Raw genomic sequence first — 18,175 nt, 5'->3', positions numbered from 1 at the left:
AGTTGGTAAGTAAATGGGCGCGCACATAAATCCTGATGATTTATTTGCTAAGGTTAAGATAACCCATAATAAATATAGAAATTGTGAAAACTAAACATCATTCAAATTATAATTTGGAGTGAAGAATATTTTTAACTTGCTTGCTAGCTTAGCTAGTTGCTAACAGTTAACTCAAGCAGGCTAGTTTCCTCGCAATTTAAATGATTTATTTGCTCTTTTTGGTAGATAAATAACGTGTTAAGCTTAAAAACGGCAACGAGTAACACATACCAGATAAAGAAACTTTAAAATCTGTTTTTTTTTAACTATCTTTAAAGTGTAGGAAACTGAATCATATGCTAGCTAGCTATTTATGCTAGTTACTTAGCCAATATTACATTGCCAAAAAATACCACCACCTAACACTTAATTCAGTAGGTTGTACTTGTATTATATTATAATAAAGCCCTGTTAAATATATTAATAAATGTTTTATTTCTAACATCAAGGACATTGCTATGAGAGAAAAAAAACATTTCTTTATTATAAATAAATGATTGAAAAGGGTTGGTGAAGATGAATTTGTCGGCTAATAGAAAAATACCACTTGGGTCAAAATAAAAAAAATGATAATTACAATAACAAAAAAAGATTCTAAGACATAAAACAGGTCGTGCAGTCACAGTTTCTCGACAAAAAATGTAACAAGATGAATCGAAGACAACCAGAGCAGAAGGAAATAATATAGTAAAATATATGCACATTAATCACTTTCTTCTAAAGCCACAGTCTTTCAAAGTCATCTGTCCTTTCAAGATACGAGGATGTAAGTGGAAAAAAAAAATACATTAACTTTTTTCTACCTTTCTTTTGATCCACACGGTGGGTGGAGTTGGACTGATAAAAGAGAATTCCTCACATCTGCCTTTTTGTTATTTCTGCCACGCTGCCAACATACTGGCTCACGAACCAGGTTAGCTCCCGAAATGCTGGAGCAGAAGTTTGTCTCTCAGACATTCCTCCCCAGAATCGACGCCTTCAGAACTAGTTCTTCACACTTTCAAGTTAACTTACACTCGCATATAAATGGATTAAAATCAATGTCATTTGTTTTGTTTTCACCCAGTTAAGAAACAAAACAGTGGCTGTTCTCGATCTTCTGATGACCCTTTTAATGCCTGGACGGATAATAAAAGTCAGACACGGCGACGACTCTCTTTGTAGACTCATAAATTGCATGAAAACAGCTGTCAACACACACACACACACACACACACACACACACACACACACACACACACACACACACACACACACAAACACACACACACACACACACACACACACACACACACACACACACAAACACACACATCTGTTGACCTGATGGTGGTGCTATAGGGAGGCCTTTAGGGTCACTGACAGAAAGCAATAACAGTTGTTTACTTGTAATATGGAGGACCAGTTGTGAGATCATCTAAAAAACTTTACAGCCAAGGTTAAGAAAATAATTCATCTTACAGACAGACACAGGAAGAATGAGTTTAAGACAAGGTACAATTTGAATTTTTTTGGTTTTAGCAAATGCTAAATCATGTACATAAATCGCATTCATCGTGGACATTTTTTTTACATTAATGTGTCTTTTCTTTAAATAAGAAGTTGACAATAAAGTGAATGTCAGCGTTAAGTTAGCGAAAAATAACACAAAAACACGTTTTCTTTTAAATGACGATGATAGGATAAGAAACAGATGCATTTTGGTGGTGTTTTTCCGAAATACCATTTGGATCTGTGAATCTTTTGAAGGATTGGTTACTGTAGTGAGAGAGCATTGTAGCCTTGGCTCTACTTCTTTCTAGAAATAACTAGAAATCTAATAACATCTAATCAAAAATATAACTATATTTATCGATATATTTTGATTCTTAACCAATATATTGCTTATTATTTAATGGTGTTAATCGACACATTTAAATTCCCCTCATGTCGACTAAGTGTTGTGATTATTTTTAAGAGGAATTTGTTCCTTTTAAGAGTAAAATGTCCATTTTAATGTAGCAAATGTGGATTTTCCTTATTTCTATTTATCATTATATGATTTTTTTATTTGCAATTGACCAGCATTTCAAAGCAATTGATTAAAGAGAGCGCCATCTAGTGCGCTCTGAAAATAAAGAGTCCGCTTCGCGAAGCTTCATCGGGGTCATCAGTTGTTACCATAGCAACACTGGATGACTTCTTGATACACAGATTCCTCACGACAACAACAGCTTCATGTTCAGCGACACTTTCTCACAGATGACCAACTGCACGCCACATGTGGGTCCGTGGTTCATCCATTACCGCGGCGTAAATTAGGCCTGACGGGTCGAACAAGTTGTTCTAGTTCTTGTTAAAGATGTTTCAAAGGAGGAAATAAATTGGACCTGAAAACAAGTGGTTCTCTAATGGGGTCCCTTCTTCTTCAGCTTCTACAATTTCACAGTCAGATGAAGTCAAGAATACAGCAGTCGCACAAACAAACCCTTTCTCCTGAAAACACATTTGTTATTGTTCTCAAGGCCTGCACGAGTCTTACTCAAACCTTCTATCGCTCCCTGGAGCTATTTCAACAGCTTAACTACACTTTCCCACTCTGGAGAATATTTTCTTTGTACCTCACTGATGATGATTTGAAGAACCGCCAGATCTGAGGAGTCCAGCTCGTTCATCCAGCTCTCATCAAGTAGCAAAACCATCTAGTACCGTTTTTTTCTTATGTGGTCAAATGCAATTGTGTTTTTTGGAAACTGCAGAGAATATTTTTTCAACGGCTTTACTGGAGAGTTTGATAGATGGATGGATGGATGGATAGATAGTTGGATGAATGGATGGATGGATGGATGGATGATGGATGGATGGATGGATGGATGGATGGATGGATGGATGGATGGATGGATGGATGGATGGATGGATGGATGGATGGATGGATGGATGGATGATGGATGGATGGATGGATGGATGGATGGATGGATGGATGGATAGATGGATAGATGGATGGATGGATGGATGGATGGATGGATGGATGGATGGATGGATGGATGGATGGATGGATGGATGGATGGATGGATGGATGGATGGATGGATGGATGGATGGATGAATGGATGGATGGATGGATGATGGATGGATGGATGGATGGATGGATTGATAAATGGATGGACGGATGGACGGATGGATGGATGGATGGAAGAATGGATGGATGGATGGATGGATGGATGGATGGATGGATGGATGGATGGATGGATGGATGGATGGATGGATGGATGGATGGATGGATGGATGGATGGATGGATGGATGGATGGATGAAACTTGATCCTTCTGGAGACAGATCGAAAGGTCAGAAGTTTGCGACTTAAAAAATATTGTGTAAATTATTGTGATTTATCTACAAACCAACCCTAAACATAATTCAATTTGAAATATATCTATAAAGCTTTTTCAACGACTCATCATTCACAGCAACCGTTTAGTTCCATCAATCTTGTGTTGCAACTTTGTGAAGATTCTGTCGGGCTCTTAACCGTGTGTGGTTTCCAGATGCGAGAGCGGATCGAGGGAAGCACGTGGCGATGACGTGGAAATGCTGAACGATCAAATCAAACAACGGAATATAAACAAGCTATTTAATTGCCTTTGGCATCGCATTAAGATTGTAGAGTGTGTGAGAATGAATCTAAAATGTCAAAGCTAATGGCTAAAATAAATCAAACTAGTGGAATAGTTTCTCAGTAAAACCCTGTCGAAAAAGGTTTGAATCAGTTAAAGAGATTAAAGAGTTGATTTAAGTGTCGGCACTGACGCTTTGTCAAGACACCACGCTAAGCTACATTAGCATTCTTAGAAAACAAAAATGTCCGTCCAGCTGTTACTTCTCGGTCGACTTAGATCCTTCTTTATATTAAACTCATTTAGCCGAGAATCATCTAAGCTTTGATGGAAAGTAGCTCTCGCTCCAACTACTTAACGGCGGCACTAAAGTTCATATATAAACAAGGGTTTTAGCTTTGTTTTTAAAATAACAAAGAGATTTAAGAGCCATGCTATGAGTTTAGATAAGCTAGCTTAGCTATGAAAACAGTTGAATACTTCTGTTTTAACTTAAAATAAATGTTGCTTTTTGTATTTCTTGTCGTATATATATACCTGTATATATAAATGTCGTAAACTATTTTTTTTTTAGATTTCGTTTTAAACTGTAATGGTGCGAGCTGAATACTAAACAATAATAAAAACAGAGTACTTTACAATAAACCTTGTATTGAATACATTAATTATAAGTGTTAATAAAACATTTAAGGTTAAAAATGATTCATGCCACAGCTAGCAAAAGCTACCAAAAGCTATCTATATATATATAAATATATATGATAAAGCTAAATATACCATGATCAATCACATTCCATTTAGAGAGAGCATCCTGGACTAATTCCAAGGCAAACAAATACTATACTATACTATGCTATAAAACTATACTACTAGACTATTTTACAACAATAAATGTATTTAATTATTAAAGGTCTGTCATCTGCAGGAGACTTGGAGTATATTTTGTACCTGCATGGATAATAAACAGCCCACAGTGTGTGTGTGTGTGTGTGTGTGTGTGTGTGTGTGTGTGTTGCCTTCCAAGTCTAAACACATGACCAAGTTACTAAACATCAGTTTTATAACTTCCTAAATTGGTAAAAAAAAACAACAACAAAAAAACAATTGTACTTCTGTTCTTAATCCTCCACCAAAGAAACGCACTAATATGCTTTGATTCTTGAATTCTCTGAAACGTTTCTTCTAAAACCATCTCCAGAGCATGTTTGTTTGGTCAAAAACGCTTTTCCGCCACAAAACAGAAGTTTAATTCCAAACATGTGCAGAAAAAAAAGCATCGCTCCAGCTAAGGGTTCATTCAGGAAACACCCCGGTGGCTTCCAGATTTGTGATGATTGTTATGTCTCAGATACAGCAACACATCATATGACCGAGGGAGAAAAAAAGAACTTCCACTGGGAGGAGAAGAATAGTTCACGGAGCTTTATTTTTTTTTTCTTCTCCTCCAGCTTCGTCTTCTGCCTGCGTTTGAATTATATCTAAGATTGTTTCAATCCATATTGGAAGAAGAGAGGGGGAATATAGCGAGTGAAGCTCGGTGAAAAGGACAACATGGAGGTAAATCAGAAGTTCTGGACAGAAACGAGTGTAAAGAAGGTCAGAATGGAGGCAAGAAAGTGAATAAAGAGACGAAGGGCTGCTGAGGGATCACAAGACAAGAAGCTTCTTTGACGGCTAATACGACATGCGTGACACTGGTCTTGCCCGAGGGAAGAAACATTCTCAGGTCAAAAGCTGTGTGTGTGTTTGTTTATGTGTGTGTGTGTGTGAAGAGAAAAGATAAATCACAGTAAAGCAGTGTCTTCGGCGTCACATGATTCCGCCGCCGTCACACTTGAATCACACACTGAAACACGGAATGGCTACGAAAACAGGTCTTTTCAAAGACATGTTTAATCATACGTTACATATCACAACGTGTCCTCTGAGGTATCAAGTCCGATCGTTGATACATTCATGGAAACAAAACACGATAAAAGACACTTTTTTAAACATGTACATAAAAAATGTCACATCAGTAGTCCAATAACACGACGGGGAAGAAGAGACGCTCAATATGCTTCTCGTATTAACGCCATGTTTGATGAATCCGGTCGAAAAAAAAAGTTTTTTTCACATTTAAAAAGATAGTAAGAGAACATCTGCAAACAAATACACCAACAAAAATTACATTTTAAAATACTTGGGGCTTCATATAAGTCGTTCAACAGCATACTTGAACTTTGATAATACTTTTTTTTTTTTTTTTTTTACAAGGCACTTAATAAAAAGGTACGTATACTTTAATTGTACATTCTTGTAATTTTCTTTGGTTGAATAGTTTGCTTTTTTTGTAAACTGTAAACACTTTTAAGACAATAAAGATTATGATTATTTTCTTTAAATATTACACGTTTAAAGTACTCGGAATTCATAAAAAAAACAACTTATTTTCCCGCCAATTTTTAGGGACAGAAACATATCATTAAAAAAAAAAACATAACCTTGTTATTAACAAAAGTTCACAGCTAGTTTTAATTCACCATTGGATTGGGTCAACAAAAATATATTTCAGTTTAAAAAATGTTTTTATAACTATTTGAATCTACCAAATGATTTTAATATCTTCACAATTAAAAAAAAGATTTAGTCGATTAGAAATGATTCAAATGAAAAATGTTTATTGTTTAGGAACATTTTAAGAAAAGAATAAAAAACGACTTTAGGAGACGGAACATCTTTTCAGTTGCAGTAAAGTAGAAAAGTATGATTTCGCTTTTGGGCCAATTCATTTTTTAATTTTTTAATTTTATTTTCGTTTTAACAAGGTTATTTAATAAACACATGTCCTGTGTGAAATTATTTGCAATTAATATTGATGTTGAAAATCGAGTATGGAATACCAGGAGTGCCATATTTAGAATAAAAACAACTGGAATTACAGATTAAGGAACAATATAAATGGAAAAACCTTGTTCTCACATTTATTTCCAAATCATGACCCTCCACCATGTTTTAGATTAAGCATCTTAAACATAAATTCAAAGCCGTCTTCATGCATCGAGCTTGATAACATGTGGAAAATATGCCTTTTTCTGAGAGAATGGAAACTTTTTTAAAGATGACATAACATGGACCTGACCTTTTGACCATAATAGGCGGGATATTAAAGTGTGTCATGTGATAATTTTCACCTTTTTACATGCTTAAATCTCCAACATTCCTGGCGTCAAACCGTTTGGATCTGCTTTTTTTTTATCTCTCGAGCAGCCGACTGCCGCTGACCTGCTTCAAACGCTCTATTAGTCGTTATCTGTGTTTATACTTTCCATCATGTGCTGCTCTGTTAGCTGGACACGCTAACGTCTAAGCTAAGGTCGCTGTGAACACTTCGAAGCGTCCACTTGTCTATCTGTTCACGTATTTACAATGTGGGGTGTGAGGGCGACGGTCTTCAGGCGGTGGTGGATTTGTTGGTCAGGCGGGAGTTGCTCTGGTCGGACGGTCTCTCTGCGACCTTCAGCTTCATGCACGACTGCTTCTCGTCCATGAGCATCTCGGCCGGGAGGCACCAGCAGCACAGGCATGACTGCGGGACAGAAGGTGTAACTAATGCATCCATGTCGCCTACAACATGCCTGAGGCTCGAAACTCACCCGGAAGCAGTTCTTGAAGCGCTTGCTGACCATGTAGAGGGCGATGGGGTTAATGCAGGAGTTGACCGACGCCATGTTGATGCCGATGTAGTCCAGCACCAGGAAGAAGCTACGGAATCACAGGGATGAGAAATCTCGTCGTTTTCACTCTCTTTTTTTCGCCCTCACCTCAGCAGTTCGCATCGATTGGGATCCTTCTCGTCGTAGATGGTGAGCTTGAGGATCCGGCTGAGGTGGAGTGGGAGCCAGCACAGGGCGAAGACCAGGACCAGGCAGAAGACCGTCTTGGCCACTTCCCTCCGCTGAAGACACAACACATCAGTACTTGGATTACACGGGCGGAGCTTTGGACACGGACGGGCAACAAACAACTCTCTTGTCGGAAGAGAAATCATGTTGACTCTTTAGATTTGAAGTTTCGAGGCAGGAGACTCGCTCCACAAGTCTTGTGATGCGTTTCCATTGATAGATGCCCCGAAGCTCAACGACTACTGATCGTAAAATCTGTTTTACGACCACTATTGTGCAGGCGAGCTACTTCTACCATGACTGAGAGCTGATCCAACTTCATTAAAGTTCAACTAATGTGTTGAGTTAAGTGTCTCTTAAATTGATCTTGGACTCCATTGTACTCATCAGTATGTGTCTGTTTGTACAAAACTTTATTTTTCGTTTAAATATTTACATTAGAAAATGTGCTTAAGCGCCGCCCACTGAAAATTCAGTTTTCTCGACGTAAAATCTCATAACCACGCCGACTCTGCCGGGATTGGTCAACATTGTAGTTTGTTACCCAGGAGGCCTCCCCTTCCAAGAGACTCGTTGTATAAACAAAGCGGGGCGTGATTACAGTTTGCTTAAAAAAAAATCAAGATTTTGCAATTTCTTCCGTTTTTTTGCGATAAGTCTAGACCACGGGTGGGCTATTAAAATTCTTCAAGGGCCACATTAAATGATGTGAATGTTGTTAGGGGCCGCCAACAAAAAGAAATAGGAAAAAATCCCTAAAAAAAAAAGGACATTCGTTATTAGGCTTTTATTAAGATAAATAAGCTGCAATTTTCTTCTTGTTTATATGAGTTTTTTTCAAAACATTTCTTCAACTAACTTATAAAAAATGTTTTGAGGGATTAATGTATACTCGAAAAATTACTCACAAAAAGTAAAAAAGTGTTATGTTGAAATGTAAATGAATAATAAATACAAAATACATTTGTTAATGCATTAGAACCATTTATACATGATCATACTTACAAGGGCCAAATAAATACAGTGAAAGGACCGCTTGTGGCACTAGACAGGGCCATGTCTCTAAACCCCATCTGCCAATACTTTTCAGGCTACTCTTGGTTTTCCAAAATAAGTCAATGTGCTGGGGGGCGGGTTTAAAGCAAGTGGAAGGTCAAAATGGAGGCAAAATTTGACCTCATGTGGAACAGATTTTAATACTGACATCAGGTCTTCGAGAGCAGCTCCCATCTCTGGCTTTACGATTTCGACAATGTGTCACATAAAGCATCCAAAAAGACTTTTTTTTTTTTAAAAGGACCTTTTATGAATTATGATTTACGTGGACAAAGCGTTGGGGCCGGCTCGACAAGACCCTCTTTCTTTGTCTGCATGAAAGGTGGCAACCCTTAGCGTTGCAGTGAAACAGACTCTACATCTTGTTCTTGTGATACGATTTTTTTTTAAAAAAGAGGGAAATTTGAGGTTTGTCTGCTTTTGATAAAAGTTCAAAGACTTTATTAGCTTTGAAATATTTCTTCTGTTTACGACATGTGTTTTCTTCATGTTCCGTATGGATACGTTGAGTAGAGACTTCCACGTGTACACTCCGCTCAAACATACTTTCTTTGTTATTTATGTTATTAAGGCGACGGTTCACCCAAAATTCGAATTTCACTAATTTTCTACTCGACCTCATGTCAACTAAAAGTTGGGATTATTTTCAGAGTAATCTGTTCCTTTTTAGAGTTACAGTCAGAAATGTATGTTCATGCTAATGTAGCGACTGTAGCTCAGTTGTCTTTGTCGTCTATATTTTAAGCTCTTTGGTAGCGGAAGTTTAAACAATAACAAGCGATACAGACAGGAAGTACTCCAGGTAAATATCGCAAGTGCTTCCAGTACTGTACCTGTGTACCTGTGTACCTGTGTACCTGTGTACCTGTGTACATGTGTACCTGTGTACCTGTGTACCTGTACTTCCTGTCTGTAGCAGCTTCATTAAACTTTTGCTACAAACAAACTTAAAATATGGACTTATTAAAGGTTTTTTTTCCGGAACAATTCCTCTTGTCGAGGCTTCAATATAAGATGGACGTTACAGACGAGCAGTACGGAGGTATTTAGATGTTTTTAAGTTTGTCTTTTTGGACGAAGACAACTGAGCGCTAGTTGCTAATTTAGCATTTTTGAAACCCTTAGTCGACATGAGGGTCAGTAGAACCGTAGTAAGTAAGTAAGTAATTTATATTTATAGAGCGCTTTTCTAGACCAGGGTCAAGTTTCATAAAGGTCACGAAGTTTGAATTTTGCGTGAACTATCTCTTTAAAACTTGAGCAGCATCTTTGTAAACATCGAGTGTTGATTGAGTTTTGGAAAAACGAACCTGTTTGAGGTGGTCACTGAGAGCGATCTGAACGCCGTTCTTCTTCCTCAACATCTCACAGGTCATCAGGGTGTAGAAGACGGCGGTGACGGCCAGCGGCAGACAGAAGTAGGCGCTGAAGAGCCACCAATCCTTCGCCGATTTATAAAACTAAGAAGGGAAAGAAAACAGCAACTTTACCGGCAGAAATCAAACTGAACATCTTGAACCTGGAGGGGAGAGGAAAGACTCAGGGGTGTCTTAGATTTAAACCTGTCATTGAAATAAACTAATGGAATCCTCGAGTGAGTTGAACCTTCAAGAGAAACCTAGCGAGCGAGTGAACTTGGTCTGACCTTGAGAAAGACACCGGTTTAGTCCACACGTGTGCGAGTCTTTATGTGTCCACTTCATGATGGATTGTTTGTCCGGCGCACACACAGCTGTTTCAACACAACCTGTCGCCTCGACTCACCCTCATAAAATCCGTCTTCTGCGTGGGGTGCAGCAGGCAGATCCTCAACTGCTCGCCTTTGTAGTCCATGGTGATCATGTCGAAGGCGATCGCCTCCGGCACGGCCAGGACGATGGATAGGATCCAGATGAGGGCGATCTCGATCGCCATCCACTTGGGTACGCCGATCCCTTTGATGCGGCTCCACGAGGCCACGGCCCGGTACCTGGAATACACCACGTGCACATTGATCAGACCAGATCAATGCTTTCATCTGTGGCTTTATGTGGCCCGCCGGGTTGTTGGCTCAAATGGTAGAATAATGTTCTATGTTCGAGACCCATTATGAATCCAGTGTTTAAGACAACATCCTGGTGATTGTTGTGTTTCTAATGTTCATTTGTGATGTATAGTTGTACTGTCAGTGAAGACGAATATCCATGCGTTGAAAACTATATAATGTACTATACCCTGATAGCAAAATAAACCTGGAGAATCAGGCGTCAAACTTAAGACCAAGGGTCCAAATCAGACCAGTTATATAATGGAAGGCTCCAATACTAGTTTGGCCAAATAGACAAACTAAATAAATCAATTTGTTAAGTTCCCCCAAATATTTGGATAGGGAAGGGAAATTCAATAAATGATTGGGTTAATGGTTCAAAGTTTGTTTTTGGAGCGTTTCTTTTGTCACAAGGCACAGAGTTGGTGGTGAACGATACGATTAATATAGAAGATATATCGCTGTTCAGACTCTGGTGCTACATGACTGCCATTTCAAAAGCATCTAATGTTAAAGTTTTCCTCTCCAAGATGCAGTAAGTCCCTCATCATGACCATGATTTGAACTTATTACTTTATAAAGTTGTCCCCCGTCTGAAATCTCGGCGAACGAGAGGTTACGAGAGCGGAGTCCATTAAGACGTAATAATGGCTTCACTCCTCCTCCAGCCAGCTGTAATCACAACCCTGCTTTGTTTATACAACGAGTCCCTAGCAGGTGGAGACTTCAGGGATTAATGATGCGAGGTGATGACCCTCAAGTTCTATTTTATTTCTGCATAAATCTCCTATGAAGCATTCCCAAAACTGGCAGGTTTAAAAAGAACAATATGTAATTTTTTGTCTATATTGAAACAATTTTTGAGAATTTTGATCTGAAAGTATTAATTTGTGTGTCTGTTGTGTTGCCAGGAAAAAAAACAAATTCTCCATTTTAGGTTTTTTTGTTTACTTGTTAGTCTGATCAAATTTGAAATAAAGAAAAAACGAATAAATGAAATAAAAAATGATGCCATTTTTGACTTATTTCTGACAATATAATCCAGCTTTTGACTATTAAAAAACCATAAATTTTCATTTCTTGACTTCATTTTTCTTTTCTTTTCTATCAGTGAGAAATTGACACAAAACAAATAATCGGAATAAATGCGAATGACTTAATTTATTTGTTTGACTGGATTTGTTTTATATACATATGTTTTCAGTAAATAAGAATCATTTTAGAATCAAACGCTTCCCTGAACCATCTGTCTTCCAGATCAGGAAGGATAATATGGACTGTGTCAGGAGGTTTTTCGGGACGGGGGTTGGGGGTACTGATGGGGGGCCGAGGGAGGGGGGGGGTCAAAAGCAATAACTTGCCTGTCAATACTCAGCGCACACAGACTGAGGACTGTGATCCCCACTGAGGCTTTCTGGACGAACGGCACCACCTTGCAGAGAGCCACGCCGAAGGGCCAATCCTCCGCCAGCAGCTGGGAAAGAAGAATTTTAAGTGTAAAAAAAATGAACTCTCACACAGTTGAAGGTTTCCTGTCTCGACTCATGAACTTGATCTTATCGCCATCTATGAACTCGCCGAGCCGCCCCTGATCAATCTCCAATCGAGGTTAAGACTTTTGACCCTTCGAAACAAACATGCTGTTTGACTTCCACAGCGACTACCAAGAAGCAAACAACAGAAAATGAGGAATGTATTAGAATCATGTGTGCGGCGCCGTGTCTTCTGGTATGTGTTGAGAGGTTTTCTTCTCCCCCCCCCCCCCTCAAGCTAAACGTAACTTTGACCTTGACGTTCTTCGCTCAGATGTTTGTTTACCTCCTTGAACCTGCTAAAATCTAACCATCTCTCGACCAGTCCCGACCTGAAAATGAAAAAGACTTATATAAGGCGGGATTACTTTCCGACATAATTCCCATGCCAGAGTAAATACCGGGTCCATACCCACGGATGAAGGACGGGCTCAGTCACCGGGAGTGTAATAACAAGTACTTGGACTTATCGCCGCCGATCTTGTTTTCTCAGGGATCATTTGTTGTTTTTTTAAAACTAGAGCAATGATGGTTCCACATGTTTGAAATATCAGGGAAGACGTTTGGGAGGGACAGAGGAGAGATGAAGGATGTTGAGGATGGACAGACCGAGGGAAAGGCGAAAAGGAATAACATAAATATTGTTCATGGATGTGATGAATGAAGGAAGGGAGGAGAAAGAAGACGACAATTTTGACTACATTTGAGCATCAGAATTTGAACTATTCCTCTCACAGTCCAACATGTTAATGTTCTTTTCTTTTTAAGATTCAAAAACTTTTTATAGGTTGGTTTGATGAAAAATGTGCATAAAATGTCATTTACGTTCTTGATCTCCTGTTAACTGGTAAATGTTAACTTAAAAAATAATAATAATAATTATAATTCCACTGATTTTTTGAAACCATATAATTTAAGTATTTCAGCTAAAGCCAATCAAATAAAAAAAAAAAAAACTAAAAAAAATAATTAAATATTTAAAATAACTAAACATGCAACTATTAAAACATAAAAAAAACGTTTATTTTTCTTCTGTTAAGAACAAGACTAATAATTGAGTTTTGAGAATCTTGATCATGTGAGCGTGCATTTCTGGAAAATAAAAAGCTCCTCAAGTGGAATATTGTTGCCTTAGAAGCAGCATTTCAAAGCCAATGAGATAAGAACACGTCATGCATATAGAACAAGAGGTTTTTTCGGCTTCTTAACCTCTTCACTTGAAACATGGTCTTGACTGTGGCTACTGTTTGTTTACTTCATCATGGTCATGGTGGAAATCTCACCGAAGCCTCCTAGATGAGATACCAAGAACTTACCGGGGACCAGAATGTTCCTGGTCAGCCTTAATCCTTGTGTTATCGCTGGGTCAAGGCCCGAAAACAACAAAGTGTTTGAAGTATCCCTTGTCTCTGTCTCTGGGTCAAGAGACAACATAAGGGTTACCACAAACACATTTGTTTTTTGGCCTTCGGGTCACCTTGACCCTGAGGTAACACAAGGGTTAAAAGAATCCTGACCTTTTCCCCCCAAAAAAACATCAACCCCTGTGAACACTTTTGACAAGGTGAGGTGGTTCTACTCCAAGTATCTACCAGATGACCAAACATCGTCGCCCTTTTTCTGAGTCATAACTTCTTGTGAGGAAACGTAATGTTCATTAAAACAAATAAACGTAAACTTAAAATGTATACATATCATTTTGTCGATCCCCAACCTTTATGAAAAATTATACAGTTTGACTCACTCGAACCTACATTTTTTCTTCAATGTAAATTTAGATATACAATGTTTTTAGTCTTAAATTAAAAACAAAAACAAATTGTATATCCATTTGATTTTATGAAAGTTAGACTAAATGTGGACAAAAGGGTTGAGTCAGTACTTGGGTGACTTAGGCTCAGTCGGTCAAACTGAGCCTGAGAAACCTGGGTGTTGTATTTGACAAAGACATGTTCAACACTGAAGAAAACAGAAACTGTTTCCTTCAACTGAGAACAATCTCTAAACTTAAAGAAATGTTGTCACAACATGATCTGGAGATTATATATAATCTATGCGATCTTCTCGCTTAGACTATTGTAACAGTTTATTTTCGTGTCTAAACAAGAAGGATCTGTCTCGCCTGCAGTTAATACAAAATTCTTCAGGAAGAATTCTGACCCGCTCTAGTAGAAGAACTCACATTTCTCCGATCCTTAAAACTCTTCACTGGCTGCCAGTTTCTTTCAGGATCAACTTTAAAATTCTGGTTCTTACTTTCAGAGCTATTTATGGTCAGGCCTTCCATCACTGATCTGATCCAGCCTTATACCCCAGCTCGGGCTCTGAGGTCTGTGGATCAGAATCTACTGATGGTTCCGAGGAGAGAAATCCTTTCAGGCTGTTGCTCCTAAGCTTTGGAACGATCTTCCTCTCCCTCTGTGTTTGATGATCTACTGACTCCTTCAAGAAACATCTTAAGACATTTTTTGGAACTGAGTCTTTTAAATTTGGCGTGAAAAAGCCCTAAATGGCTCTTTATTTGATGTATGCTTTCGCCCTCTGAGCGACACTATTACTCTTGACTATCCTGAGAACTTCTCCAAGTCTTTGACGGATGAACGATTCCCCAGTTCTTCCCTGATGTTGAGGTACGAACATACTTTGAAAGAAGTGAGAAGGTTGTTGACATTTTGCACTGGATTCTTTTCTTTTTTTTTTACCTTGTAGACGTTTATAGGAATCCCGATAATGATGTGCAGCAGGTCTCCCAGAGCCAAACTGCCGATCAGGATGTTGGGTCCATTCCGCATGCATTTGTTCTTGTAGATGATCCTCAGCAAGGTTGAATTCCCGATGATCCCGACGACGAACACCAGGCAGGACACCACGGTGTTGATGTACTTGAAGGTGTCTCGGATCTCCGTCGGACCGGAGCACATGGGCGGGAGCCTGCGGCGGGGCATGGTTATGTTGGGCCTCACCGGACCCTGGACGTCTCGCTCCACCAGACCATGTCTCTGGGTCACCGCCTGCTTCTTGGACACCAGCTGACCACTGGCCAGGAGGACGTGAAGGCCCAGGAGGACGACCCCGTAGAAGAGGTGAGTCTTCATCTTCAGATGGATTAGTGTGGATTTGATCCAAAAAATGTCTGGAAAACAGATGTTTTATCTTTAAATACTACAAATGTACTTTTATCACTTAATACCAAAGCAATCTTTTTTTTTCCCAAGTATTTTTCCAAGACTAAACAGTTCCCTAACTACCCTATGGAACAGACCTGAGAAAAGTGCGGCCCTTTGACTGTATTCCTGTGGCCCTCATCAGGTCAAAGGTCAGGTAGAAACAATTTCATTTTGTATTTATTAGTCATTACTAGTCAATATATATATGACTTTAGGGTTTTTGTTTAAGCACTTTTGTGGAAATGTGAACAGAAACAATTTTTTTTTTTTTTAATAAAAGTTACATAAAGTACAATTAAATAATATTAGTTTGAATATTTTGCTTCACTTAATTGCTTGACTTTATACAGTTTTCGCTTCTTTATTTTTGCTGAATGGCCCCTCAAGACTGTCACTGTATAAAATGTGGCCCCTGGGTAAAATGTAATTGTCCACCACTGCTTTCGGTGCCTAATGGGAGGGCCGACCCTGCAGACAACGAGCGTCATCTCAGTTCTGTATTACAAGATCAATAAAATATACTTTATATTATTTTTATTATTTGTTTATTGCAATTGATATTGCAAGTGTAGAATAAAGTAGTATTATAGGGGTATCTGAAGTCCATATACTTATATACTACAAGGTTTATTGTGTATACGATTTTATTCTATCTGGAAAAAATTCTTATCATTGCAAATTATTCGACTTTGTCAGAATATAATTGAAAATGCAGTATTTAAACACCTTTGCATCTTTCTACAACTTTTTTTTAATTTTTTTATTTCCTTTTATATTATTAATTTGATATTCTTTTGTATATTTTAAGTGTATATAAATAAAACTTCCATGCTATACAAACTGGCCTCGATGGCTACGAACTAAAGAACAGATTTTCTTCAGGAGAATAATATCTTACCTAACAAGTTCCTCAGGAAATACTTCAAGAAATCTCCCCCAGAAAAAAAATCAAAAGTTTCTCAGCGACTCAAGTGTTTCCCGGCGCAGAGGGATGATGTTCCTGAGGTGTCCGTCCATTCATCCCCAACAACAGCTGTCCTCTTTGTCCATACTGTAAAAAAAAAATCTCCAGATGACTTTTGTCTCTTCGCTGCTTCTCTCCTCCCTCGACACTGACGCTGAGACTGGAGCTGCTCCCTCTCAAGAGTCTGCTGACCACCCCCCCACCCGACCCCATCCCACCCTCTTTCCTCTTTGTAAGGGTGGAGACTTGTTGCTCTCCTGATGGATATATTTCCATGAACATTTGTGTCGTCCTTCCGTTATAAACGTTTTGAGATGAACTCTGGAATGTTTCCTGTCTTATCTCCGGGTCCGTGTCGGGTCAAATATTGATTAAAGAGGATCAATGACAAGAGATCCACGAGTGCTTTGACTTTTCTAAGGTTCAAAATTGTCATCTCCTTTATCCTCTTTCACGTTGGTGATGATTTATCTCGATGCGCTTGCATCATTTCCTGAATGGTTTGAATCAATGCGGTGCTATTGATTATCTATAGGATATTGATCAAGTTAAAGGTTGCAATAATGAAGTGTATCGATATTACTTCTACACACCTTATTGTGAGGCCGTTGCGAAGGGTGACTGTTGTGTTACGTACATTAACATTTTCATGAAAAAACCAAAACATTTGTTGACTGATGAGTTGTCATTGGGGTTGTTTTTAAGTGTCTTTTTGGACGAAGACAACTGAGCTCCTGTTGCTACATTTAAATGGATGTACTTTTTGTTTATAACTCTAAAAATGAACAGATTACTCTGAAAATGAAGTTTATACTTTGGGTGAACTATCACTTTGATAAGGTCATTGTTGATCGGGGATCTCGTTTTTATCTAATATCAACTTATTCTGCAATAAATATCTTGCTACACTGGCAGGAAAAAAAACAAAAACATTTGCAAGGCAGAAGCCTCAAAAGAACCAGAATCACAGCAGCTAAGGTGGTTCAGATGTATTTCAATGTGATCAATATGTACTGAGATATGAAAGCCATATTAAAACATGGATGACGATTCAAGAGTTTGGCATTTAAATAGTGAGTAATTGTATTTCATCAATTGAATTCAATCTCCATTGACTGCGGCTGTGACTGATGGTCACGCCACATGTTCCCTGCAGTGGTCTGGGAGTCGTAGGTTTTAACCGAGGTCAGCATTTTTGAAGTTATTACTTTATAAAGTTCTCCCCGTCTGAAATCTGGATAAACAAAAGGTTACGAGAGCGGAGTCCATTATGACGTAATAATGGGCTTCGCTCCTCCTCCAGGCAGCTTTAATCAGGCCTCACTTTGTTTATACATGAGTCCCTTGGAGATGGAGACTTCCGGGATTGATGACGTGCAGTGACAAACTTTGATGTTTGACCAATCACAGCAGAGTGGGTGTGGTTATAGTAAAGAGGATTTTGGTTCAAATAAATGCCTTTTTCCAAATAATAAAAAGGACTAAATGGAAAAAAAGTTACCTTTAAACTTCAATATAAAGTACCACAATGTGTGTAGTGGTCTGAGTACTATGGTTTATGACAGGGCAGGTACCATCATAGTACTGAGTATCTACTCCTCAGCTGTAGGGATATGGGAAGACAAGATCGAACGACGCGAAGGGTTTTAAACCTGCTTGATTTTCCGAACCCACCGAAGAAAAACTGTTGATTCTTGCAAAGTAGATTGTTTTCCTCGAGGGATTGCGATGCTGGTACAAAGCTAACAGATTAGCCGTCTTGAGTCGACTCATAACTCCAGTCTCACCTCCTGGAACCTTATTTTCCATCCATGACTTTTACCTTCAGCTGAATTTCTCATTGAATTCTTGTCCTTCTGAGCCAAAAGTCAGTTTTTGAAACAGGGGATCTCAGTTTCTCGGATAAAAACGATGAAA

General features: G+C 38.6%; 1 protein-coding gene across 1 annotated transcript; it reads right to left on the bottom strand.

Moving 5' to 3' along the window:
• Positions 1–5,581: 5,581 nt before the first annotated feature.
• On the bottom strand, positions 5,582–16,388 carry ednrba (endothelin receptor Ba). The gene is made up of 8 exons (XM_087811432.1): positions 16,193–16,388; positions 14,830–15,260; positions 11,957–12,069; positions 10,334–10,538; positions 9,880–10,029; positions 7,433–7,566; positions 7,265–7,373; positions 5,582–7,197 (listed from the first exon to the last, which is right to left on the bottom strand). The coding sequence occupies exons 2-8, from the start codon at positions 15,220–15,222 to the stop codon at positions 7,063–7,065; spliced, it is 1,239 nt and encodes a 412-aa protein (XP_087667558.1). The 5' UTR covers positions 15,223–15,260; positions 16,193–16,388; the 3' UTR covers positions 5,582–7,062.
• Positions 16,389–18,175: the final 1,787 nt, after the last annotated feature.

Source organism: Callionymus lyra, chromosome 16 (assembly GCF_982586985.1).
Source record: "Callionymus lyra chromosome 16, fCalLyr1.hap1.1, whole genome shotgun sequence".
NCBI lineage: Eukaryota > Metazoa > Chordata > Actinopteri > Syngnathiformes > Callionymidae > Callionymus > Callionymus lyra.
Note: the sequence above shows the minus strand (reverse complement) of the source record. Positions and strands in the feature narration are given on the sequence as shown.